Source organism: Eretmochelys imbricata, chromosome 8 (genome assembly GCF_965152235.1).
Source record: "Eretmochelys imbricata isolate rEreImb1 chromosome 8, rEreImb1.hap1, whole genome shotgun sequence".
In the NCBI taxonomy this organism is placed as follows: domain Eukaryota; kingdom Metazoa; phylum Chordata; order Testudines; family Cheloniidae; genus Eretmochelys; species Eretmochelys imbricata.
The window spans coordinates 92,871,291-92,898,813 of record NC_135579.1 but is presented as its reverse complement, the minus strand read 5'-3'; the positions used below and the strand labels follow the sequence as shown (position 1 = coordinate 92,898,813).

The 27,523-nt window shown below is 44.1% G+C and overlaps 2 protein-coding genes across 2 annotated transcripts in view; one reads left to right on the top strand and one right to left on the bottom strand.

Annotated features, from left to right (window-relative positions):
* Positions 1–6,253: 6,253 nt before the first annotated feature.
* Positions 6,254–27,523, top strand: part of HOOK1 (hook microtubule tethering protein 1) — a 56,020-nt gene continuing 34,750 nt past the window's right edge. The window contains exons 1-2 of the mRNA XM_077823757.1: positions 6,254–6,392; positions 24,903–24,988. Coding sequence (XP_077679883.1) covers positions 6,342–6,392; positions 24,903–24,988 — 137 coding nt within the window. The 5' untranslated portion in view covers positions 6,254–6,341. The remainder of the gene's footprint in view (positions 6,393–24,902; positions 24,989–27,523) is intronic.
* On the bottom strand, positions 16,380–26,918 carry LOC144269138 (uncharacterized). The gene is made up of 3 exons (XM_077824637.1): positions 26,593–26,918; positions 17,475–18,078; positions 16,380–16,885 (listed from the first exon to the last, which is right to left on the bottom strand). Exons 2-3 carry the CDS (start codon positions 18,055–18,057, stop codon positions 16,380–16,382), a joined length of 1,089 nt encoding a protein of 362 aa, XP_077680763.1. The 5' UTR covers positions 18,058–18,078; positions 26,593–26,918.

Below are 27,523 nucleotides of genomic sequence, written 5' to 3'. Positions count from 1 at the left end.
AAATAGTGTAGCAGTGCAGGGCTCTAATAATTTCCACCTCAGGTAGACATACCTGCACTAGCTCCGCTAAAGTTAGTATGCCAAAAATAGACATGTCGCCATGGTGGTGCGAGCAGTGGGACAGGCTAGCCTTCCATGTACATATTTAATGTTTCATGAAGACTCATACTTGGGGCAGCTAGCCTGTCCTAATGCTTCTACTACATGTCTATTTTTAGCACACTAGCTTGATCCGCCCTACTGTGGATTTGTCTATCTGAACTAGAAATTACACCTTCAGTTCTAGTACAGGCATACCCTCTGTTTTAGCCTGGCAGACAATGACCTGTCCTTGATTATAGACGCTTTCATCACCCTCCCATCTGGACTACAGCAATGCAACATAGCTGGGCATGAAGCCATCAACCCTTAGGAAACTTCAACGAGTACAGAATGCTGCGGCACATCTCCTCAGCAACACACGCTACAGTGAGCACAACAGATCTGTCCTCCCCTCCTTAGATTGGCTTCCTACAGAATACTGAGTAAAGTTTAAGGTCTCAGTCCTTATCTTCCAGGTGCTCAATGGACCAGGTCTAGCATATCTAATTGATAGCTTAAAGCTCTGAGATTAGGACTGTGGTTGACGCCTCTGCTCTATAGGTAAAATGGAACGTTCTATCATAAGTGTAAAGCTTGTCTGGGCAGGAGATAAAGGTATCTCAGGGATCATGCAGAGACTGCCCAACGAACTTCCATCACAAACATCACCGACAAGTGCAAGGCACTCTTCTTCAACTTTGCCTTCTCTAATATAAACACATAGACGCTTATACATCTTAAAAAATTACAAAACCAAAACACTGCACTACACACAATTCTCCCCTGACTGCAGATGAAAGAAAGAACAAACCACATGTGACAGCTCTTAGTCATATCATTTAGGGCAGGGATCTCAAACCTGAATCACCAGGAGGGCCACATGAGGACTAGTACATTGGCCTGAGGGCCACATCACCGACACCCTCCGCCCCCTCTGCCCCCGGCCCTGCCCCACTCTACCCCTTCCATGAGGCCCCACCCCTGCCCACCTATTCCCACTCCTTCCCTGCCCCTATTCCAACCTCTTCCCCAAATCCCCATCCCCTTCTTCTCCACCTCCTCCCCTGAATACATGGCTCCCCGCTCCTCCCCTCTCCCTCCTGGAAAGCGCTAAGCACCTGGAGTTAAGCAGAGGAGCGGGGACGCGGCGCGCTGGGGGGACAGAGAGCAGGGGGGAGGGGAGCTTGGCGGGCTGCAGGAAATAACTCCGCGGGCCGCATGTGACCCGTAGGCCACGCGTTTGAGACCCCTGACTTAGGGTATGTCTAAACTGCATAAAAAAAAGAGAGACTCAGAGCCTAGGCCAATTGCCTCAGGCTCACAGGGCTGCCCTACTGGGCTAAAAATAACAGTGTGGACATTCCCACTCGGGTTGAAGCCCAGACTCTGAGATTCTCCTCCCTTGCCGGGTTTTAGAACCCGGGCTCCAGCCTGCGTGGGAATGGCTACGCTGCTAACTCATAGCATGAGCCTCAGTCAGTTAACCCGGGCTCTGAGACTTGCTACCATGGGGTGGGAGGTTGGAGTGTAGCTTTACCCTTAATGCGCTATTGGAAGGCACTCAGATACTATGATGACGAGGGCACTATAAGAACCTATGTGTAATACACTAGAACCAACTGACATAATTAAATGGTAAAAATCAAACAGTATAAGAGACTGTTAGAGATGGCAATGCCTATATTCCTATGGAAAAAAAATCGTAGCTAAGGTCATGGGGAGTGAATACATCCTCCTTATACCTGTTCATTGAAACAAAAAATCAATAGCTCCTAAATTTTATATATCTAAGTGTGCACAAAAAGTGTGTTGTCTATCTATCCCAGGTTGTTTTGAAATCTGTTTGGGCAGTTATTATACAGCTACCTGTGATGACATAGCTGGTTGCACCAGCTATTACCATGTGGAGAGGAGTCTTGAGTTCAAGACTAGAAATTCAATTCTTCTCCTCTCCAAACTCTGTCAGAGAACATTCTCACTTGCTGTGGGCAAAGAGAGAGTGAACAGATTGTGTCACCCTTGAGACCTTGCAAACTGACAGTCTTTGGAGTAGCATTAACAGCAGCCGCTGAAGACGATACTGTATCTGTCCTCTGGGCTATACAGTGATGCTGAGTACTTGATTATAAAAAGAAAAGGAGTACTTGTGCACCTTAGAGACTAACAAATTTATTTGAGCATAAGCTTTTGTGAGCTACAGCTCACTTCATCGGATGCATTCAGTGGAAAATACAGCGGGGAGATTTATATACATAGAGAACATGAAACAATGGATGTTACCATACACACTGTAATGAGAGTGATCACTTAAGATGAGCTATTACCAGCAGGAGAGGCGGGGGGGGGGTTGGGGGGGGGCATTTCCAGCAGTTGACAAGAACGTCTGAGGAACAGTGGGGGGCGGGGGTTTTACTTTGTGTAATGACCCATCCACTCCCAGTCTCTATTTAAGCCTAAGTTAATTGTATCCAGTTTGCAAATTAATTGGAATTCAGCAGTCTCTCGTTGGAGTCTGTTTTTGAAGTTTTTTTGTTGAAGAATTGCAACTTTTAGGTCTGTAATCGAGTGACCAGAGAGATTGAAGTGTTCTCCAACTGGTATTTGAATGTTATAATTCTTGATGTCTGATTTGTGTCCATTTATTCTTTTACGTAGAGACTGTCCAATTTGACCAATGTACATGGCAGAGGGGCATTGCTGGCACATGATGGCATAGATCACATTGGTAGATGTGCAGGTGAACGAGCCTCTGATAGTGTGGCTGATGTGATTAGGCCCTATGATGGTGTCCCCTGAATAGATATGTGGACACAGTTGGCAACAGGCTTTGTTGCAAGGGTAGGTTCCTGGGTTAGTGGTTCTGTTGTGTGGTGTGTGGTTGCTGGTGAGTATTTGCTTCAGGTTGTGGGGCTGTCTGTAAACAAGGACTGGCCTGTCTCCCAAGGTCTGTGAGAGAGATGGGTCGTCCTTCAGCATAGGTTGTAGATCCTTGATGATGCGTTTGGAGAGGTTTTAAAAGTAAGAGGAAAAAATGACAATCCAGAATGAAAAAGAGATGAGCTCTGTAACTATCCTCAGACCTCCCTGCACTGTTGTCAGGGAAATAAGAAGCAATATTAGACTTAACTAGAGTAATTCATCTATATTTTACTCCTTCAAGTATGGAATTTTTCCAACAATACTTAAAAAGCAAATTTTGTATTACATTTTGAGCAAACATGCTATTTGCTGCTAAAACAATTATACCAACAGAACAAAACCTTAACTATTGTTGTACCACTAAGACATAACATCCAGTCTTTAGTCTGTTATGTCCGGATCCAAAGAAGCCAATCATGACTTCAATTAACTAAAAATACTTTCATTAGAACAAGAAACAGCAACATAAAAAATTAATCAAGTTGCCACAACATGAGATTACCTTATTGCAGGCTACTACTATTCTATTCCTTGCTGCAACCAAGTTACAATAGGCAAGGCTTTTGCACTGTACCACCCAGACTGTACCACACCCTAAAAGTGCTGTGTCCTGACAGAAGAAAAGGAGTACTTGTGGCACCTTAGAGATGAACAAATTTATTTGAACATAAGCTTTCATGAGCTACGGCTCACTTCATCGAATGCATCCGATGAAGTGAGCTGTAGCTCATGAAAGCTTATGCTCAAATAAATTTGTTTGTCTCTAAGGTGCCACAAGTACTCCTTTTCTTTTGCGAATACAGACTAACACGGCCGCTATTCTGAAATGTGTCCTGACAGTAACACCACTCATTCTTAAAAATTCCAACCATCTCAGCCTGACTCTGCTTTTAATTAAGTATATCCCAATTTTCTGTTCACAGTATAGTGGAAGGCAGTGTTGTCCAGTGGATAAGATACAGAAGTGGTTTCTATTTCCCTGTTCTGCCACTTGCTGCATGACCTTAGACAAGTCATTCTGGACAGTTTGGCCTCTGATTTTTGCTTGCCCAACTTGAGATACTTACGACCTCATTTTCAGAGATGCTAACTATACACAGCTCCCACTGACATCAACTGGAATTGTAGGAACCTTAGCGCTTCTGAAAATCATGTCCAACAGTCTCCAATTTGGCACCCAAAATCAGTGGCTACTTTTAGAGAATGTGGGCCTTGGCTTCTCTGTGACTCCCTATCCCAACCTGTAAATTGGGAATAATGTTTGATGAACCTTTAGAGAGATGAGATGGGTAAAGTAATATCTTTTATTGGAACAACTTGTGTTGGTGAGAGAGACAAGCTTTTGAGCTACACAGAGCTCTTCCTCAGGTCTGGAAAAAGTATTCAGAGTGTCACAGCTAAGGTCAAAAAATAAATTATCATAACTAGTTTCCACGTATTCTAAGGGATCATTCAAGACAAAGTAGCCTGTTAACACCCTGGTAGTCATAGGACAAAAAGGGGGTTAGTGGATACAAATTGTTGTAATAAGTCATAAATCCACTATCTTTATTAAGACAATGATTTTTAGTGTCTTTGTAAAGTTCATCAAGATCTACAGAGGAAAAGCTCCAGATAAATGCTAATTATTATTATTTATGGTTGAGACAAAGTGAGATATCTCTGTATCAAATTATCAACTCCACTTTGTATTTTGGGCTAACCACATATCCAAACTTGCCTGACAGCAGCCTATTATGTATTCCAGACAGCTGCCCTGCCCAGGAAAGGTGCTTGACACCTTATTGAAAGACTATCACTGAGAAGCCACCAAGACTTGTGATCTGGGGCCATCAATTATGTTTCTTAACTTCTGGCCCCCAAGAAACAGTGGTTTTTCTACACTGGGGACTTAGGAACAGTGCACGTTAGGACTTTTGTTTTCAAAGACCTGGATCTTTTAAGTGCTTTCAGAATAAAGTTTTGCTGGTTAAGATATTTCTTTGCTAAGCTTGTGCTCCTTTCTTTCCTACCACATTGCCATCAGAGGGGTTCAACTAGAATCCCAGAGTGCCCACAGCCTAGATGGAGCTCTGGGGAAGCACGTAGAAGAAACTGGAGGGGAAGAGGGCCTGTGCAGATCTTAGACCCCGATTGTGGGATCTAGAGTGGCTGGGTGGCAGCGCCACACATCCCAGCAAAAGAGCATCAAAGAAGATGTCTGAAGTCTAGAACTAGAAATGGTGACGGGCCTATATACAGATCAAGTTGACTTGGAAGCATGGGGGACCAAACACCTGGTTCCACCCGCAACAGACCATACAGAGTGGTACTGGGCCAGGCTGTCACAATTATTACTATCGTTAATGCTGGGAACCAGTTTTCAGCGTAAAACGGTGTCTGAGGTGCTGGGAGGTTGTGCGGGGGCAGTGGCCGCGTGGGTGGAGACGGGAGGGCGAAGTCGCGTCGGCTGCGGGCAAGTGGATGAGGCGGTAGTGGGCGTGGTGTGGGTGACGAGGTGGAGGGGCCTGTGTGCACAGGGTGGTGGCGACGGCTGGTTGGAGGCAGGGTGACCAGACAGCAAGTGTGAAAAATCATGACTGGGTGGTGGGGGGGGGGGGGAAGGAATAGGAGCCTATATAAGAAAAAGAGGCAAAAATCGGGACAGCGGGTCACCCTAGCTGGAGGTGCAGTGGCGTCTGGTGGGTTGGGGCCAGGACGGTGGGGCTGTGGTGGTGATGGCGGCCAGTAGGAGGGGCTGATGGTGGTGGGTGACTGGTGGCTGTGACAGTGGCCGAGGGGCTGGACGGCGGCTGGGGAGACGGAGACGGAGAGTCAGGGGAATGGGCTGCGGGGCTCTGGTGGTGGCGGCAGCGACTGAGGAGGGCTGGGCCGCAGGAGGGGGGCGCGGTGGCGCGCGCGCTGGGGCTGTCCGACGGGGTGGCTGTTCCAGGTGAGGGAGAACCTCCCGCTTGGACTGGCCGCTGGCCAGCTCTGAGAGCCCCCACCAGCAGCTCTCCCGGCTTCCCTTGCGCGGCCCCGATCAGCGCTCGCTCCCCGGCCGAACCCGCCCCGCCTCTGGGTTCCCTGATTGGTGCAAACGCATGGTGGGCGAGGCTCTTGGCACTAGCCCCGCCTTCCCTTCTAGTGATTGGAGGGCTCCCATGTCAGTCAAGGCCAGGGCAGTGGGCGGGTGTGGCTGGGTGACCGTGGCGCTGTAGCGCGGGGGGAGGAGGGGTTGTCACGTAAGCTGCGCATTGTGTTAGGCGTAAGTGAGGTTAGTGCATTGAGTTGGTTACGCAGCGCTCCTGAGAGAGGAGCCAGCTAGCCAGCGCTGAGAGGAGGAGGCTGCCGCCGCCGCCATGGAGGCGAAGCCCAGCGAGCAGCTGCTCTGCGACAGCCTCATGCTGTGGGTGAGTAAGCATGGGGCCGGGCGGCCTGGCCCCTCTTGGGGCGGGCGGGGGGCTCTGGCCTGTCAGCAAGCTGCCCTGCATAAGCGATGCCCGTATCCTCCGCCCCGCATAACCTGCCCCTTGGTACCGTCACCAGCCTGTGCACCTGCCCCGTGTATTCATCCCCACGCCCGGTTAACACCGCCTCCCATTTAGTGTCCCTGGTCCGCGATCCCCGCGCTGTATCATTGCCCCTCGCCCGGGGGCTCATATCTTGTATAACGCCCCCCGCCCGCTATAATTCCCTGCCCGTCGCTGTGGCGTTCGCTACCTTAGCAGCGTGGCTTGTATCTGTCACGGGTGGGTCTTGTCCCCTTTCCTCTCCTCAGGGGGTTTGCAGGAGGGTGTCCTTTTAAAATGCTCCCTTTATTAGATCTCTCCCTTCTGTGCAGTGCCCCCTTCCCCTCACGCCCTGTGTAATATCCTCTCAGCTTACATAGCTTACACACCCTATATAGTGCATCCAGGCCGCCCACATAAACAACTGGTTGAGTTCTTGCTTATGATGGTGTGCGTTTTGTAATGTGACAGAAGCTGGGAATACCAGGACAGAGCTCGTTCTTAGGCAGTTTCCAGGCTCTCTTGTAGACCAAAGAGGCTTAGGTGCTTTGACTAAGTGGCCAGTCTTTAGATCTGAAGCAAAACTCCCCTACCTGCTTAGTGTTGCCATCATCACTCAATATTGGGTTAGTTTCACTCTGCAATTTTAAATCCACAAAGAGTAGGATTGTCTTTTACCAGCATTCTGGAAGCATTAAACTCTTCTCTCATGCTTTAACCTGTTTTGAGGTTTGGTTTTAACTCCAGACTCTCTTGATCTGTGGTATCCAGAATCTTGTATTTGCTTTTTCTTTTGGGGTTTCCGTTCCACCTCTTACAACAGCAGATCACAGTCCGGCTTATGAGAGTGTGATTGAAGAGGCTGACCTGCTCCGTGTGTCTCTGTCACAAGAAGAATGACACCTTCATTCTCAGGTTCCCTTTAATGGAATCCCTCGCCCTCTGATGATAGGCTGTGCAGTTCTGTGCTTTGATTAAACATTTATAGTTATCGCTGCTTCTAAAATAAAGTCCCACAGGAGGAAGTTTTATGTTTAAAAAATGGAGATTATATGTTTAAGAGACATTTACAAACAATTTACACCCCAGATGAGGAGAGAGACTGTTTAAAATTAATTATCCTTCTCTCCTTTTAGTCTACTGCTGTCTTTATAAAAAAAAAAAAAGAGTACTTGTGGCACCTTAGAGACTAACCAATTTATTTGAGCATAAGCTTTCGTGAGCTACAGCTCACTTCATCGAGCTGTAGCTCACGAAAGCTTATGCTCAAATAAATTGGTTAGTCTCTAAGGTGCCACAAGTACTCTTTTTTTTTTTTTTTTTTTTTTTTTTTGCGAATACAGACTATCACGGCTGCTACTCTGAATCCTCTCTTTTAAAGTTTCTCTCCACGGCTGAATGTGACTATGTCAAATCTGCCCCATCATTTAAATTACCAGAGATCTGCAACAATCTTGTCTAAAATGCTAGTGGTTTTGTGTGTGACATTAAAAAACAAACAACACAAAAAACCTCTTTGGCTACTGTCTTGAAATAATACTTGTGCAGAGTAATGTTAATTTTTAAAAAATAGTAATTTATATTTTATAATGTGTGTGTGAGAGAGAGAGAGAATTTTAATTTTTTCTAACTATTAAGTGGAAAGAAATAGGAATCGTACTTGATATGTTCTTTTACCAGCTTCTCGATTACGGTAGAAGGCTGCAGACCACTGAATTATGCATCAGCTTACGAAAGCTTATGCTCAAATAAATTGGTTAGTCTCTAAGGTGCCACAAGTACTCTACTCCTTTTCTTTTTGTGAATATAGACTAACACGGCTGCTACTCTAAAACCTGTCATAGTTAACAGGAGTGGTTTTGTGCCCTTTTAATATGCAAAGGGAAAATACTGCTTATGCTTACATCTCTGACCTAATAACCAAGTCTGTAAGAGATTGGGAAGGGAAATCTTAGAATCATAAACTTGTAGGACTGGTAGGGACTTTGAGAGGTCATCTACTCCAATCCTGTGCACTCATGGAAGAACTAAGTATTATCTAGACCATCCCTGGCAGGTGTTCGTCTAACCTGCTCTTAAAAATCTTCAATGATGGAGATTCCACAACCTCCCAAGGCAATTTATTCCAGTGCTTAACTACCATGACAGGAAGTTTTTCCTCATGTCCAGTCTAAACTGCCCTTGCTGCAATTTAAGCCATTGCTTCTTGTCCTATCCTCAGAGGTTAAGGAGAACATTTTTTTCCTCCCTCTCCTTGTAACAACCTTTTATGTACTTGAAAACTGTTATCATGTCCCCTCTCAGTCTTCTCTTCTCCAGACTAAACAAACCCAGTTTTTTCAGTCTTCCCTCATAGGTTATGTTTTCTAGACCTTTAATCATTTTTGTTGCTCTTCTCTGGACTTTCTCCGATTTGTCCACATCTTTCCTGAAATGTGGCACCCAGAATTGGACAGAATACTGCAGTTGAGGCCTAATCACCATGGAGTAGAGCGGAAGAATTACATCTCGTGTCTTGCTTACAACACTCCTGCTAATACATCCCGAAATTATGTTTGCTTTTTTTGCAACAGTGTTACACTGTTGACTCATGTTTAGCTTGTGATCCACTGTGGCCCCAAGATCACTTTCTGCAGTACTCCTTCCTAGGCAGTCTTTTCCCATTTTGTATGTGTGCGACTGACTGTTCCTTCCTAAGTGGAGTACTTTGCATTTGTCTTTGTTGAATATCATCCTGTTTACTTCATACCACTTCTCCAGTTTGTCCAGGTTATTTTGAATTTTAATCCTACCCTCTAAAGTACTTGCAACCCCTCCCAGCTTGGTATCGTCTGCAAACTTTATATGTGTACTCTCTATACCATTATCTAAATCTTTGATGAAGTTATTGAACAGAACCAGAACCAGACCCAGAACGGATCCCTGCAGAACCCCATGCGATATGCCCTTACAGCTTGACTGAGAACTACCAGTTTTCCAACCTGTTATGTGCTCACCTTATAGTTGCTCCATCTGGGTTGTATTTCCTTAATTTGTTTATGAGAAAGTCACAGGAGACGGTATAAGAAGCCTTACAAAAATCAAGATATACTACATCTACCACCCCATGGCTTGTTCCGGGATCAGGAAGCAAATTAACTGAAGTGAAATTTTTTATAAGTAGAAAAATTGCTATTATGTTATAATTTGCATAAGAATCAAGTGACGTTTCTTGTAACGAACAAGTTATTGTTGCAATAACAATGGTTTTGGAGCAGTGGGCAGGTTTGACCATTCTCAGATACCAATATCCTGTGCATCTGATCATTATCTTTTCAGCATTAGCTTCGGTTTGGAAGCCTGTTAGATTATTAACAAAAACAATGAAAGGAAACTTACACCCAATTAACACTTAAAGTGCAGACTTAAATTGACAAAAGCAAAAATGTAAGATCTTAAAACATTTAGTACAGTGGTTCTCAAGCTCTTCAAAATTTGCAGGGCTTCATGTGCAACAAATAATTTGATTAATCAAAATTGAACATTCTCCTTCAGTTTTGCTCATATTTTGGCTGATTTCTTGTCTCCCTAGTTGAGGACTTGCAGGTTCAAAGTGGCTTTGTCAAAAGATTTTGGTGGAACTGTATTGTACCAAATATTGAGAGACTTGCAGTAGGAATTATGTAAAGCCAGTGTTAGTTATACCAGGGCTATCTGGTCCAGAATGTTTCTTTGGAAATACTAGCCAGTTGGTGGGTGCCACATGGGAATGGGGGAGGGGAATTAATCACTCTTTAGAAGTAATTTAGAAATGCAGGGATAAAAAAATAACCAAGGTAGAGATGGTTTAGCAGGAGTTATAGGAAGTGGAACTCCATTTCTTACCCTTCCAACAAATTCACACTATGTGCATGTATATATGGAGTAAAGTATTTGTAAATATATGGGTATGTTTTGATTACAGGGTCATGGAATTCAGATTCTCAATAATAGTTTAAAAATAACTTCATTTTTTTCTGCTAGCACATGCATAGAGTTACATGTTCAACATGTACAAAAATTAAATTCTGTATCTCTTTTCAGTCTGCCTTTCCTTCATCTTAGCATTGTTTCAGGTTTTTTTTTAGTTTTTTCCATTAATATACAAATAAAAATAGCCAATCCTAAGGCTCGCTGTAGCATAGATAAGAACAACTTGAGCATATATCCAGATACCAGAATTTTTTCTTAGTGCTGAAATGGGTGTGTCTAACTTATTTTTATTAGGACAGCTTTAGACATTATGGGCCTAACTCTCATTTATACCTCAGCTGTTTATACAGCTCTAATCATGGAAAGGGAGCATAAAGTGAGTGTAATTATAATTTATTTCCACATAAAGTTCCCTTTAAACTGTTAGAGCAATGTAAAGGGGCCTTAGTGAAAATGAGAATCAGGCCCTGTACATTCAGATTGTTTGTGTGTTGCTATTACAGGGTGTACATATTGCCATATGTGTGGTGGTGTGTGTTTGTTCTGTTTTTCTGGTCTTACATCGTATTTCACTGATGTAACACGTAAGTTAGTGAATGCTTAACGGTATTAATAACCATATGCTGCTACAGTCTATGCAACTTTAATTTTCTATAACTATATCTAATATAGAATTCACTTCCAAAATAACAGTGGGGTGGGGGGAAGATGCTTTGTATTTGAAAGAATAGTTAATTATAGCTCACAGTCTCTATTAACTATAATATTAAGTGGTTTCAATTATTCTAGGTAATCATGAAAGAGAAGCTCAAGTGGTTTGTATTATCATTAGTATTGCAGAGGGATGTTCACCTTATTCATCATCTTCCTTTTGGTTATGCATTTTTACTGATGCAATCCCTGTAGCATAAATACATATCCTCCATTGGGGGAGGGGAAAATGTGAATTACAAGTGTTAACTAATATTTGTACATATTGGATACCTGTTTAATATTTCAAAGGCATCACAGAATTAGTATGTTCTTCAGTCTGCTGTCTCATGGAATACTGTATTTTCAAATATAAAAAAGTTAGCTTAGTCAGATTAAGAAAAATATTTTTATAAGTGCCCAGGAGAAACTGAACTTCTGTTGATCTAACACTATTACTTCCACACTAGTCCTCAAACTTAGATTTTCTGAATTGTGTCCCCAGAAAGAGAGCCTTTATTCCCTTCATATTAGGGAAACCACAATGCTTTCCACTGAGTTAAGAATGGAAATAATACCTGCAGCAACAGTCAGGGGGAAGCTATCTTTAGAGAAGACTTGTGTCATAGACACCTGTGTCACAGTGTCTTAGATATTTAAGTGCCTGGAACAATAGTATCTAGATAGTTTCTTAACATGCTAAAGTAATTGCTTCTCTTGAATTTCCTTTAGCATTGTGCTTTATATCAGAGGAGGCATGTGGCCAAATTATGCTTTTACATAGTTGCTTTAGATTTACACCAGAATAACAGAACAGAATTTCTTTTTTTTTAGTAACATGACAAATACATACATGCAGTGTACTGACTTGCCTTTATGATGTCCAAGCATTACTTATGCCTCAGTCCTGCAAAGACACATACTTAACTTCAGGCACACGTGTAGTTCCATTGTCTCAGTGAGCCTGCTCATGTGCCTAAAATTAAGCATGAGTGTGGTTTACCTCACACTGAAGTCAAGTGCTCAGGATCATGCCAGTAACCTACTTTCTTAGTTATGTTGACAGGAAACTTTTTTTTCTCCCTCTGTTCAGTATGTACACTTTTTATGTCTTTTAGACTGCGTTTTCACAGCAAAACATATAAAACTTAACTCCTGTGATTCCAAAGTTTATGTGCTTGAGACAGTAAGTACCTAAGGAAATAGCTCTTAGCCAAGCCTTTGAGTGCTTCTACTACCTTTTTATAAGCAAAGGAGGAGAAAAGTCTTGGATATCTAGAGGAGCTATTTCATCCTCTCAAGTTCTAGCAGATGGTATTGCAGGTCAGGAATAACTCCGGCAGATGAGATTGATCACCATATTCAAGCCATCTACCTGGGCGGTTTTTAAGTTATTGTCGAGATTTATTTAGAATATATGGAAGTTGCAGTCTTAAAATCTTATTTGATCACCAACAAACCCAGGGGAAGATGCAGAGAGATTCTGCATTATAGAATGTTGAATCGCTGCCTCTGGGGAAGAAATCCTTATTTAAGATATTCTGTACTTATAGTTTCAGCCATTTGGCACTGGTAAACATTCTTAGTGTTGACTTCCTCTCTGTGAGTGGCTGCATAATGTTAGTTTGGGGCATTTTCTTAGTCCTAATCTTTTCTTTCCTCCCACTTGTAAAAAAAATCTGTAAACATTTCTATTCAAAATCTCTTTGGAGGCTAAACCTGTAGAACCTGTCCTCATAACTAATTTAGCTGTGGTAGCAGCTGGAGAGCCTCCAGATTGGATCCTCAGGTGGAAATTCATTTTTCCCCCCTTCATCCAAGCACAGAAAACTAGAAACCTATCTGGTAACTAGATATAAGTATGGTCCTACTTAAAAATGTATAGCTATTTGATGATGGAACATGCAACTTCTTAGGAGAAATCACATTAAGAATTATGTCGTAAGATGTGTAATACATCCTTCAAAGCATAGGCAATGCATCAGCCTAATAGTTGTGCTTCTACGTCAGAAAGTTTTTGCCCCACCCAATGGAGCAGGGAGCAAAGGTGATTTAAGTTGGATTCTGGGCTGTACTGGGTGCTAAAATGGGCCCCAGCACAAGTGAGAGCTGTTCCTGCATGCTCTAACTTGCAGGAGCCTATCAGAGATTGCCTATGGACTGCAGTGCTTGTGGCAGCCCTACACTGCACTAGGAGAATCATCCCCCTGGTCCTTTGCAGTGCCTTTGACTTCTGTAGGCTATGGGGTGGGGGATAGAATTTTCCCAGGATATACTTCTCTTCACAGTGTCAGTTTAGCAAAGTTCCTGTCATTTTTCTATAAATGATTCTACTGCAAGTAATGGATCCTGCTTCCACTGAAGTCAGTTGCAAACCTCCATTGTCTTCAGAGGTCCAAAATCAGCCTGTAAATCTTGGAAAATTACTCAGACCTGCATAATATTAAAAAAACAAAACCTTGCTATTTACTTTCATATTGCCATTACCAGCAATGATGAGTTTAAAAACACACTGCGGGAGTACCAAGTATCAGAGGGGTAGCCGTCTTAGGGTACCCTAAATACTACGGAATTAGGTCGAATGTATAGAAGTCGGTTTTTTAGAAATCGGTTTTATATAGCCGAGTGTGTGTGTCCCCACAGAAAATGCTCTAAGTGCATTAACTCGGCGGAGTGCTTCCACAGTACCGAGGCAAGCATAGACTTCCGGAGTGTTGCACTGTGGGTAGCTATCCCACAGTTCCCGCAGTCTCTGCTGCCCATTGGGATTCTGGGTTGAGATCCCAATGCCTGATGGGGCTAAAACATTGTCGCGGGTGGTTCTGGGTACATATCGTTAGGCCCCCCTTCCCTCCCTCCCTCGGTGAAAGCAAGGGCAGACAATCGTTTTGCGCCTTTTTTCCTGAGTTACCTGTGCAGACGCCATACCACGGCAAGCATGGAGCCCGCTCAGGTAACCGTCACCCTATGTCTCCTGGGTGCTGACAGACGTGGTACTGCATTGCTACACAGCAGCATCAACCCCTTGCCTTGTGGCAGCAGACGGTACAATAAGACTGGTAGCCATCATAGTCATGTCCGAGGTGCTCCTGGCGACGTCGGCCAGGAGTGCCTGGGCAGACATGGGCGCAGGGACTAAATTTGCAGTGACTTGACCAGGTCATTCTCTTTAGTCCTGCAGTCAGTCCTATTGAACCGTCTTATGGTGAGCAGGCAGGCGATACGGATTGCTAGCAGTCCTACTGCATCATCTTCTGCCGGGCAGCCATGAGATGTGGATGGCATGCAGTCCTTCTGCACCGTCTGCTGCCAGCCAAAGATGTAAAAGATAGATGGAGTGGATCAAAACAAGAAATAGACCAGATTTGTTTTGTATTCATTTGCTTCCCCCCCTCCCCTGTCTAGGGGACTCATTCCTCTAGGTCACACTGCAGTCACTCACAGAGAAGGTGCAGCGAGGTAAATCTAGCCATGTATCAATCAGGGGCCAGGCTAACCTCCTTGTTCCAATAAGAACAATAACTTAGGTGCACCATTTCTTATTGGAACCCTCCGTGAAGTCCTGCCTGAAATACTCTTTGATGTAAAGCCACCCTGTTTGTTGATTTTAGCTCCCTGAAGCCAACCCTGTAAGCCATGTCGTCAGTCGCCCCTCCCTCCGTCAGAGCAACGGCAGACAATCATTCCACGCCTTTTTTCTGTGCGGACGCCATACCAAGGCAAGCATGGAGGCCGCTCAGCTCACTTTGGCAATTAGGAGCACATTAAACACCACACGCATTATCCAGCAGTATATGCAGCACCAGAACCTGGCAGAGCGATACCGGGTGAGGAGGTGACGTCAGCGCGGTCACGTGAGTGATCAGGACATGGACACAGATTTCTCTGAAAGCATGGGCCCTGCCAATGCATGCATCATGGTGCTAATGGGGCAGGTTCATGCTGTGGAATGCCGATTCTCGGCTTGGGAAACAAGCACAGACTGGTGGGACCGCATAGTGTTGCAGGTCTGGGACAATTCCCAGTGGCTGCGAAACTTTCACATGCGTAAGGGCACTTTCATGGAACTTTGTGACTTGCTTTCCCCTGCCCTGTGGCGCATGAATACCAAGATGAGAGCAGCCCACACAGTTGAGAAGCGAGTGGCGATAGCCCTGTGGAAGCTTGCAACGCCAGACAGCTACCGGTCAGTTGGGAATCAATTTGGAGTGGGCAAATCTACTGTTGGGGCTGCTGTGATGCAAGTAGCCCACGCAATCAAAGATCTGCTGATATCAAGGGTAGTGACCCTGGGAAATGTGCAGGTCATAGTGGATGGCTTTGCTGCAATGGGATTCCCTAACTGTGGTGGGGCCATAGATGGAACCCATATCCCTATCTTGGCACCGGAGCACCAAGCCGGCAAGTACATAAACCGCAAGAGGTACTTTTCAGTAGTGCTGCAAGCTCTGGTGGATCACAAGGGACGTTTCACCAACATCAACGTGGGATGGCCGGGAAAGGTACATGACTCTCGCATCTTCAGGAACTCTGGTCTGTTTCAAAAGCTGCAGGAAGGGACTTTATTCCCAGACCAGAAAATAACTGTTGGGGATGTTGAAATGCCTATAGTTATCCTTGGGGACCCAGCGTACCCCTTAATGCCATGGCTCATGAAGCCGTACACAGGCAGCCTGGACAGTAGTCAGGAGCTGTTCAACTACAGGCTGAGCAAGTGCAGAATGGTGGTAGAATGTGCATTTGGACATTTAAAGGCACGCTGGCGCAGTTTACTGACTCGCTTAGACCTCAGCGAAACCAATATTCCCACTGTTATTACTGCTTGCTGTGTGCTCCACAATATCTGTGAGAGTAAGGGGGAGACGTTTATGGCGGGGTGGGAGGTTGAGGCAAATTGCCTGGCTGTTGGTTATGCGCAGCCAGACACCAGGGCGGTTAGAAGAGCACAGGAGGGCGCGGTACGCATCAGAGAAGCTTTGAAAACCAGTTTCATGATGGGCCAGGCTACGGTGTGAAAGTTCTGTTTGTTTCTCCTTGATGAAACCCCCCGCCCCTTGGTTCACTCTACTTCCCTGCAAGCTAACCACCCTCCCCTCCTCCCTTTAATCATTGCTTGCAGAGGCAATAAAGTCATTGTTGCTTCACATTCATGCATTCTTTATTCATTCATCACACAAATAGGGGGACGACTACCAAGGTAGCCCAGGAGGGGTGGTGGAGGAGGGAAGGAAAATGCCACACAGCACTTTAAAAGTTTACAACTTTAAAATTTATTGAATGCCAGCCTTCTTTTTTTTTTTTTGGGGCAATCCTCTGTGGTGGAGTGGCTGGTTGGCCGGTTCTTGGGCATCTGGGTGTGGAGGCTATGGAACTTGGAGAGGAGGGTGGTTGGTTACACAGGGGCTGTAGTGGCAGTCTGTGCTCCAGCTGCCTTTGCTGCAGCTCAGCCATACACTGGAGCATACTGGTTTGGTCCTCCAGCAGCCTCAGCATTGAATCCTGCCTCCTCTCATCACGCTGCCGCCACATTTGAGCTTCAGCCCTGTCTTCAGCCCGCCACCTCTCCTCCCGGTCATTTTGTGCTTTCCTGCACTCTGACATTATTTGCCTCCACGCATTTGTCTGTGCTCTGTCAGTGTGGGAGGACAGCATGAGCTCAGAGAACATTTCATCACGAGTGCGTTTTTTTTTCTTTCTAATCTTCACTAGCCTCTGGGCAGGAGAAGATCCTGTGATCATTGAAACACATGCAGCTGGTGGAGGAAAAAAAAAGGGACAGCGGTATTTAAAAAGACACATTTTATAACACAGTGGCTACAGTCTTTCAGGGTAAACCTTGCTGTTAACATTACATACATAGCACATGTGCTTTCATTACAAGGTCACATTTTGCCTCCCCCCACTGCGTGGCTACCCCCTCAACCCTCCCCCCTCCCCGTGGCTAACAGCGGGGAACAATTCTGTTCAGTCGCAGGCAAACAGCTCAGCAGGAACGGGCTCCTCTGAATGTCCCCTGAAGAAAAGCACCCTATTTCAACCAGGAGACCATGAATGATATCTCACTCTCCTGAGGATAACACAGAGAGATAAAGAACGGATGTTGTTTGAGCGTCAGCAAACATACACTGCAATGCTTTGTTGTACAATGATTCCCAAGTACGTGTTACTGGCCTGGAGTGGTAAAGTGTCCTACCATGAAGGACGCAATAAGGCTGCCCTCCCCAGAAACCTTTTGCAAAGGCTTTGGGAGTACATCCAGGAGAGCTGCGAATGCCAGGGCAAATTAATCCTTTCACATGCTTGTTTTTAAACCATGTATAGTATTTTAAAAGGTACACTCACCGGAGGTCCCTTCTCCGCCTGCCGGGTCCAGGAGGCAGCCTTGGGTGGGTTCGGGGGATACTAGCTCCAGGTCCAGGGTGAGAAACAGTTCCTGGCTGTCGGGAAAACCGGTTTCTCCGCTTGCTTGCTGTGAGCTATCTACAAACTCATCATCATCATCATCTTCTTCGTTCCCAAAACCTGCTTCCGTGTCGCCTCCATCTCCATTGAAGGAGTCAAACAACACGGCTGGGGTAGTGGTGGCTGAACCCCCTAAAATGGCATGCAGCTCATCATAGAAGTGGCATGTTTGGGGCTCTGACCCGGAGCGGCCATTCACCCCTCTGGTTTTCTGGTAGGCTTGCCTCAGCTCCTTAAGTTTCACGCGGCGCTGCTTCGGATCCCTGTTATGGCCTCTGTCCTTCATGCCCTGGGAGATTTTGACAAAGGTTTTGGCATTTCGAAAACTGGAACAGAGTTCTGATAGCACGGATTCCTCTCCCCATACAGCGATCAGATCCCGTACCTCCCATTCAGTCCATGCTGGAGCTCTTTTGCGATTCTGGGACTCCATCATGGTCACCTCTGCTGATGAGCTCTGCATGGTCACCTGCAGCTTGCCACGCTGGCCAAACATGAGATTCAAAAGTTCGCAGTTCTTTTCCTGTCTACCTGGCCAGTGTATCTGAGTTGAGAGTACTGTCCAGAGCGGTCACAATGGAGCACTCTGGGATAGCTCCCGGAGGCCAATACTGTCGAATTGTGTCCACAGTACCCCAAATTCGAGCCGGCAAGGCCGATTTAAGCGCTAATCCACTTGTCAGGGGTGGAGTAAGGAAATCGATTTTAAGAGCCCTTTAAGTCAAAATAAAGGGCTTCATCATGTGGACGGGTGCAGGTTTACATCGATTTAACGCTGCTAAATTCGACCTAAAGTCCTAGTGTAGACCAGGGCTTAGTCTGTATCCACAAAAACGAGGAGGAGTCTGGTGGCACCTTAAAGACTAACAGAAGTAGGCTCCTCGCTAGGCTGCTCTTAAACCAAACTAAATGTATATTAGCATACCTAGAAGCAAATTAAATGGCAAAGATATACTTAGCAAGCACACAAAAAAAACTCTCAGGCAAAAGTGAGCATAGCCTCATGAGAACATAAACCGATTATCTTGATTGCCTATGTTGCTCACAGCTATCAAAAAGTGACCCTGTACAACAAAGGAGAACAGAGAGCAAGTTCTTTTTGGCAAGAGCTTCTTTCCTTTTAATCCTAATTAGCAGCTTCTATTCCAGGAGATACCAGCATGTATAAAGTAGCACTACATGTCAGAAGGTTCATTAAGACCTTGTTTACTTACTTAAACGGGTTGAAAATGTTTATAGAAGTAAAGTGGTATGGCACATTGATGTGCATAGCAATCTTTAGGTATGAATGCCCATAAACTGAAAATTATGTTCTCCCAGTATAATGTCACTGGAAGTCTGAATTCAGATTTGCTCGAGCGTGACTCTTAGGCTTCTAAGCCCATCCTTACATGGGGCTGCTGTGTGTTGAGGGCTGCTCTGTTACAAGTTGAGACTAGTCCACAGCTGTTCTAGGGCTGTTTTCTCTAACTTACTTTTTATGCTACCAGGGACTACGGACTGTGTCTTTACCTACCTATTGTAATGTAGGATAAGAACCACATCTTAATATAAAACACTCCAATTATGTTCTCTTTTTGCTTGAGCCATTTTCTGCCTGCTTATTTCAACTTAAACGCAACATCTTATGTTCTGGGCCCATGGACAAACTTTATAAAACATAATGCATAACAGTCGTCTCAAGCTTCCACAGCTTGAAACAGGGTCTCCCACCACCCCTGCCTAAATAATCATACCCAAATTATGGGAGAATAGATGAATGAATCAATATTATCCAAAGGCCGGCAAATCCAAGCTTTGGCGAATGGATGGGAGAAGCAAAATTCCACCATTGATAATCCTTTCCTGAAACAGCTTTATCGTTTGCAGAGAGGTCTCCAAGGTAACCAGGACTCTGCATATTTTACGGCTTTATAAATTGAAGTCAACACGTTAAAACTGTACTCAGAAATTAACTAGAGGCCAGTCAGAGCATGGAAGAGAAGTGTTGTCTGCGAATCTGTAGCAATAACAGGAATCCACAAAGCGGATGATCAGACACTTGACACAGTGTATCCCAGACTGTGCATGTAAAAATGTCTATTGAAGCACTGTCAGTGTTGGAGGTATGCATGTGACTTCTAGGATTTTTTTTTAAAAGGCCCCAGAGGTGATCCCGGCAATTACAGGCCAGTAAGCCTAACTTCAGTACCAGGCAAATTGGTTGAAACTGTAGTAAAGAACAGAATTATCAGACACATAGATGAACACGATTTGTTGGGAAAGAGTCAACATGGTTTTTGTAAAGGGAAATCATGCCCCATTAATTGACTAGAATTCTTTGAAAGGGCCAACAAGCATGTGGACAACCGTAATGCAGTGTATAAAGTGTAAATAGATTTTCAGAAAGCCTTTGACAAGGTCCCTCACTAAAGGCTCTTAAGCAAAGTAAGTTGTCATGGGATAAGAGGGAAGGTAGTTTCATGGATCAGCAACTGGTTAAAAGATAGGAAACAAAGGGTAGGAATAAATGGACAGTTTTCAGATTTGAGAGGGGTAAATAGTGGTGTCCCCCAGGGATTTGTACGGAGACCAGTCCTATTCAACATATTCATAAATTATCTGGAAAAAGGGGTAAACAGTGAGGTAGCAAAATTTGCAGATGATACAAAATTGCTCAAGAAAGTTAATTCCGAAGCAGACTGCCAAGAGTTACAAAGGGACCTCACAAAACTGGGTGACTGGGCAACAAAATGGCAGATGAAATTCAGTGTTAATATAGGCAAAACATATTATATTGGAAAACATAATCCCAACTATACATATAAAATGATGGGATCTAAATTAGCTATTACCACTCAAGAAAGAGATCTTGGAGTCATTGTGGATAGTTCTCTGAAAACATCCACTCAATATGCAGTGGCAGTTAAAAAAGTGAACAGAATGTTGGGAATCATGAAGAAAGGGATAGATAGAAAATATCATATTGCCTCTATATAAATCCGTGGTATGCGCACATCTTGAATACTGTGTACAGATCTGGTTGCCCTGTCCCAAAAAAACATATATTGGAATTAGAAAAGTTACAGAAAAGGGCAACAAATTATTAGGGGCATGGAGCAGCTTCCATATGAGAAGAGATTAATAAAACTGGGACTTTTCAGCTTGGAAAAAAGATGAGTAAGGGGGGAAATGATAGAGGTCTATAAAATCATGACTGGTGTGGAGAAAGTAGATCAGGAATAAGAACTAGAGGTCACCAAATGAAATTAATAGGCAGCAGGTTTCAAACAAACAAAAGGAAGTTTTTCTTCACACAGTGCAGTTAACTTGTGGAATTCTTTGCCAGAGGATGTTGTGAAGGCGAAGACTATAACAAGGTTCAAAAAAGAACTAGATAAGTTCTTGGAGGGTAGGTCCATCAGTGGCTATTAGCCAGACTGGGCAGGGATGGTGTCCCTAGCCTCTGCTTGCCAGAAGCTAGGAATGGGCAACGGGATGGATCACTTGGTGATTACCTGTTCTGTTCATTCCCTCTGAAAGCCCCTGGCATTGGCCCCTGTCGGAAGACAGGATACGGGGCTAGATGGACTTTTGGTCTGACCCAGTATGGCCGTTTTTATGTTCTTATGTTTTGTGCTGCTCCTGGTGGAGCATAACAGAACACTGTCCCTTGCACTGGGCTCATGATTTAGCAACTATTGAGCCCTTAGATATAAACTCTTAGGGGCAGGGATTGTCACTGTGTGTGTGTGTGTCATAAATATAAAGGGAAGGGTAAACCCCTTTAAAATCCCTCCTGGCCAGGAAAAAAGAAAACTTCTCACCTGTAAAGAGAAAAGGAGTACTTGTGGCACCTTAGAGACTAACCAATTTATTTGAGCATGAGCTTTTGTGAGCTACAGCTCACTTCATCGGATGCATACCGTGGAAACTGCAGCAAACTTCATATACACACAGAGAACATGAAACAATACCTCCTCCCACCCCACTCTCCTGCTGGTAATAGCTTATCTAAAGTGATCATCAAGTTGGGCCATTTCCAGCACAAATCCAGGTTTTCTCACCCCCTCACCCCCCTCCAAAAAACACACACACAAACTCACTCTCCTGCTGGTAATAGCTCATCCAAAGTGACCACTCTCCCTACAATGTGCATGGTAATCAAGGTGGGCCATGTCCAGCACAAATCCAGGCTTTCTCACCCACCCCCCCTTTTTTTTCTGACACACACACACACTCTCTCTCTCTCTCTCTCTCCTGCTGGCAATAGCTCATCCAAACTGACCACTCTCCAAGTTTAAATCCAAGTTTAACCCGAACGTCTTGGGGGGGGGGGTAGGAAAAAACAAGGGGAAATAAGCTACCTTGCATAATGACTTAGCCACTTCCAGTCTCTATTTAAGCCTAAATTAATAGTATCCAATTTGCAAATGAATTCCAATTCAGCAGTTTCTCGCTGGAGTCTGGATTTGAAGGTTTTTGTTTTAAGATAGCGACCTTCATGTCTGTGATTGCGTGACCAGAGAGATTGAAGTGTTCTCCGACTGGTTTATGAATGTTATAATTCTTGACATCTGATTTGTGTCCATTTATTCTTTTACGTAGAGACTGTCCAGTTTGACCAGTGTAAATGGCAGAGGGGCATTGCCGGCACATGATGGCATATATCACATTGGTGGATGTGCAGGTGAACGAGCCTCTGATAGTGTGGCTGATGTTATTAGGCCCTGTGATGGTGTCCCCTGAATAGATATGTGGGCACAGTTGGCAACGGGCTTTGTTGCAAGGATAAGTTCCTGGGTTAGTGGTTCTGTTGTGTGGTATGTGGTTGTTGGTGAGTATTTGCTTCAGATTGCGGGGCTGTCTGTAGGCAAAGACTGCTAATGTAGTGCCAATCTTTAAAAAAGGGAAGAAGGAGGATCCTGGGAACTACAGGCCAGTCAGCCTCACCTCAGTCCCTGGAAAAATCATGGAGCAGGTCCTCAAAGAATCAATCCTGATGCACTTGCATGAGAGGAAAGTGATCAGGAACAGCCAGCATGGATTCACCAAGGGAAGGTCATGCCTGACTAATCTAATCGCCTTTTATGATGAGATTACTGGTTCTGTGGATGAAGGGAAAGCAGTGGCTGTATTGTTTCTTGACTTTAGCAAAGCTTTTGACACGGTCTCCCACAGTATTCTTGTCAGCAAGTTAAGGAAGTATGGGCTGGATGAATGCACTATAAGGTGGGTAGAAAGCTGGCTAGATTGTCGGGCTCAACGGGTAGTGATCAATGGCTCCATGTCTAGTTGGCAGCCGGTATCAAGTGGAGTGCCCCAAGGGTCGGTCCTGGGGCCGGTTTTGTTCAATATCTTCATAAATGATCTGGAGGATGGTGTAGATTGCACTCTCAGCAAATTTGCGGATGATACTAAACTGGGAGGAGTGGTAGATACGCTGGAGGGGAGGGATAGGATACAGAAGGACCTAGACAAATTGGAGGATTGGGCCAAAAGAAATCTGATGAGGTTCAATAAGGATAAGTGCAGGGTCCTGCACTTAGGATGGAAGAATCCAATGCACCGCTACAGACTAGGGACCGAATGGCTAGGCAGCAGTTCTGCGGAAAAGGACCTAGGGGTGACAGTGGACGAGAAGCTGGATATGAGTCAGCAGTGTGCCCTTGTTGCCAAGAAGGCCAATGGCATTTTGGGATGTATAAGTAGGGGCATAGCGAGCAGATCGAGGGACGTGATCGTTCCCCTCTATTCGACATTGGTGAGGCCTCATCTTGAGTACTGTGTCCAGTTTTGGGCCCCACACTACAAGAAGGATGTGGATAAATTGGAGAGAGTCCAGCGAAGGGCAACAAAAATGATTAGGGGTCTAGAACACATGACTTATGAGGAGAGGCTGAGGGAGCTGGGATTGTTTAGCCTGCAGAAGAGAAGAATGAGGGGGGATTTGATAGCTGCTTTCAACTACCTGAAAGGGGGTTCCAAAGAGGATGGCTCTAGACTGTTCTCAATGGTAGCAGATGACAGAACAAGGAGTAATGGTCTCAAGTTGCAGTGGGGGAGGTTTAGATTGGATATTAGGAAAAACTTTTTCACTAAGAGGGTGGTGAAACACTGGAATGCGTTACCTAGGGAGGTGGTAGAATCTCCTTCCTTAGAGGTTTTTAAGGTCAGGCTTGACAAAGCCCTGGCTGGGATGATTTAACTGGGAATTGGTCCTGCTTCGAGCAGGTGACCTTCAGGGGTCCCTTCCAACCCTGATATTCTATGATTCTATGACTGGCCTGTCTCCCAAGATTTGTGAGAGTGTTGGGTCATCCTTTAGGATAGGTTGTAGATCCTTAATAATGCGTTGGAGGGGTTTTAGTTGGGGGCTGAAGGTGACGGCTAGTGGCGTTCTGTTATTTTCTTTGTTAGGCCTGACCTGTAGTAGGTAACTTCTGGGAACTCTTCTGGCTCTATCAATCTGTTTCTTCACTTCCGCAGGTGGGTATTGTAGTTGTAAGAAAGCTTGACAGAGATCTTGTAGGTGTTTGTCTCTGTCTGAGGGGTTGGAGCAAATGCGGTTGTATCGCAGAGCTTGGCTGTAGACGATGGATCGTGTGGTGTGGTCATAACTATTTTACATTTGGGGACAATGTATACCTTCAGATCAGCGGCACTGCTATGGGTACCCGCATGGCCCCACAGTATGCCAACATTTTTATGGCTGATTTAGAACAACGCTTCCTCAGCTCTCGTCCCCTAAAGCCCCTACTCTACTTGCGCTATATTGATGACATCTTCATCATCTGGACCCATGGAAAAGAAGCCCTTGAGGAATTCCACCATGATTTCAACAACTTCCATCCCACCATCAACCTCAGCCTGGTCCAGTCCACACAAGAGATCCACTTCCTGGACACTACAGTGCTAATAAACAATGGTCACATAAACACCACCCTATACCGGAAACCTACTGACCGCTATTCCTACCTACATGCCTCCAGCTTTCACCCGGACCACACCACACGATCCATCGTCTACAGCCAAGCTTAGTTTACAATGACAGATAGGAATACCACTACTATGGAAAAACACTAGGTCAGCATATTTGAATATTTTAAACCAATATTGGTAATTGCTTTTCTGTCAAAGTATTGAGCAGAAATAGTTTATTGGCTTAGTTTACACATTTAGTTTGTGGAAGGGATTTTCATGTTCCAGACAACTTAAAATAAAGAGGCATCTTACTAAAGGTTCATACTAAGGAAAAATAGAGAAGTGTATCTAATTTCCTGTCTCTTTCTATGTTGAACTGGAAACATATTATTTGCCTTTCTTTAGTTGCAGACCTTTAATGCCTCTGGACCCTGCAAAGATGTTCAAGACTTGACAAATGGTGTTGCAATGGCACAGGTACTTCATCAAATGTAAGTTGACAGTTAAGTTCAAAAAGTATATATCAAATTACTCTATGATCTTATTTACTCTTTTACCATAGTAGGAGATATTCAGAATAACAAAGTATATCTTCCTAGAAAATGTTACATATCTCAACTTGTATGATATGGGTGTTGTAACTGAGCGAAAAAGATGCCTTTATGGTGTCACAGTAGGGTTGATACTGACTGAATATCAACAACATGATAGAGTGGATGGTTTGGAGTAATTTCTCCACCCTCTTCTCCTCTGAGCTTTTAGTTTGTTTTTTTTAGCATAAGCATAGCTGAAGCACAGATTTTCCCTTCTGTCCCATAGATTGTTCAGAACTAGTTTGCGATGGAAAATTGATTTGTTACAGAATATGTTTGCAGTATTGTTGTAGTCGTGTTGGTCTCAGGATATGAGAGAGACAAGATGGGTGAGTTAATATCTTTTATTGGCCCAGTTTCTGTTGGTGAAATAGAGAAGCTTTTGAGCTCCAAAGAGCTCTTCTTCAGGAGTTTGAAAGCTTGTCTCTTTCACCAACAGAAGTTGGTCCAATAAAAGATATTAACTCACCCATCTTGTCTCTCTTATTACAGAATAGTCTAATGGGAAAAGGTTTTGGGAGCATACATTGAATCTTTGTGTCTTGTTCATGGTGGAAAAGATGATATGGAATACGAACATTAGGATCATCTCTGTTCTCTTTTCTGTTTGTGTCTTCATGAATTGTTTTTGTTTTCTCAGTTAATTAATTGGGACAAACTATCCCTAAATTCCCAATAGCAGTACTCATGGAACTAGATGCAGGTCAGAATGTGCAAGGAGTACAAGATCATAATTAATTTCTCTTGACACCATTTTCATGGATATCAGTGCTTGAGTCCTTGCTCTACTTTCTTTTTAGAGAGAGGAACTGGAAATTCAGCCTACATGTCTTTGTGTAGTACTGCTATTGGGTTTGCCTAACTCCTTGACCCTTATGTTTTATGGGTAATTGGGAGCTTTTATAGTTCAAGTACTGAAGCAGTCATGGGAAAACCCCTATTTAAAAATGGGAGGGATATTGAAAATATTTTTCTGTCCTTCTGCTAAGATTACAACAGTGAATTGGGATTAGAATGGCGGAGTGGAGTCAAACACTAGTGGACATGTCACTTTGGTGGCATGCACACTGTTTGAAACTGCAGTCAGCTCAGACACAAGATCATAACATCATACTGTCCCTGAAATAATGTTATGCCTCAACTCAGCATTGTGACTTTACTGCTGGCTCAGATACGAAAAGAACGGTTTAATGCGGAGCCATATACTGTTTAAAAACACAGTTTTGGTGATTAGCAAGTTGATAAGTGTAAGCAGGTGTCTTTCCCAACCTGCTCCAAAACACAGTACACACATGTTATATAAGGGCAAAGATAACCACCTGCTTAGGGTTTGGCTTTAACAAAATGATTCAAAGTGAAGTTACACAACTTTAAGCCCAAAATTACTCCTTCGGTTTGACTGCTCTTAGGGTTGCTCCCCGAGGACTGGTTAGCCTAGATCCTCTGACCAAAGGGGCAGCACCCACTTCTGTATCTTGGCTGGGTTAACAAACTGCACCTACCACAATCAGCAGAGATTAGTTAGCGTCTTCCTGCTGTAACTACATCCTCACAGTTTGACAACGAACCATTGATAACTGCTCTTTGAGTACGGTGTCTCAGCCAGTTCTTCACCCACTTTATAGTAGTTTCATCTCAACCACATTTCCCTAGTTTGCTTATGAGAACATCTTGTGGGACTGTGACAAGAGCCTTACTAAAATCAAGATGTGTCATGTATACTGTTTCCCCCAGCATGGTAGGCCAGTGACCCTGTCAAAGAAAGAAATTCAGTTGGTTTGGCATGATTTGTTTTTGACAAACCCATGCTGGCTATTCCTTATAACACTGTTATTCTCCAAGTGCTTACAAATTGATTGTTTAATAACTTATTCCAATATTGTTAAATGGTTCCATTGGTAAAGTAATAGCATGCATATGGACTGGCCTTTAAAGTCTCTCAAAGTCTCTTAATGAGAGCAAGATCCATTCAGTGGGACAACTTTATATTAGTGGCTCTGAAAAGAAATAGAAAAAGTTATGTAAAATGACAAACAAATAACTTTTTCTTTCCTAATTCCATTGACTAATTAAACTGCTATAGGATAAGTGTTTAAATATGTTTACTCTAACTGTAATTGCTCTAGCTGGTTTTTGTCAGTTCAGATTTTTTTTAAATTGTTTATTCTAAACAGAAACATGATTTTTTTTGTCTGATGTTACAAAGCACAAAAACTAGGCACAGTAAAGAAATATTTTAGATATTTGTGTTTTAATTCACTATATTCTTGAAGCCTCAAAATTTCTTCTGCCCTGCAGAGTGGAGTGTCTTCTAAGGAATCTCCTTCCTTCGAAGTTTTTAAGGTCAGGCTTGACAAAGCCCTGGCTGGGATGATTTAGTTGGGGATTGGTCCTGCTTTGAGCAGGGGGTTGGACTAGATGACCTCCTGAGGT

Coding starts and splice junctions, on each gene's coding strand:
- LOC144269138 (XM_077824637.1), bottom strand. CDS start 18,057: ATGCAGAGCTCATCAGCAGAGGTGACCATGATGGAGTCCCAGAATCGC. Junction 16,886..17,474: donor AGGCGGAGAAGGGACCTCCG/GTGAGTGTACCT, acceptor TTCCTCCACCAG/CTGCATGTGTTTCAATGATC.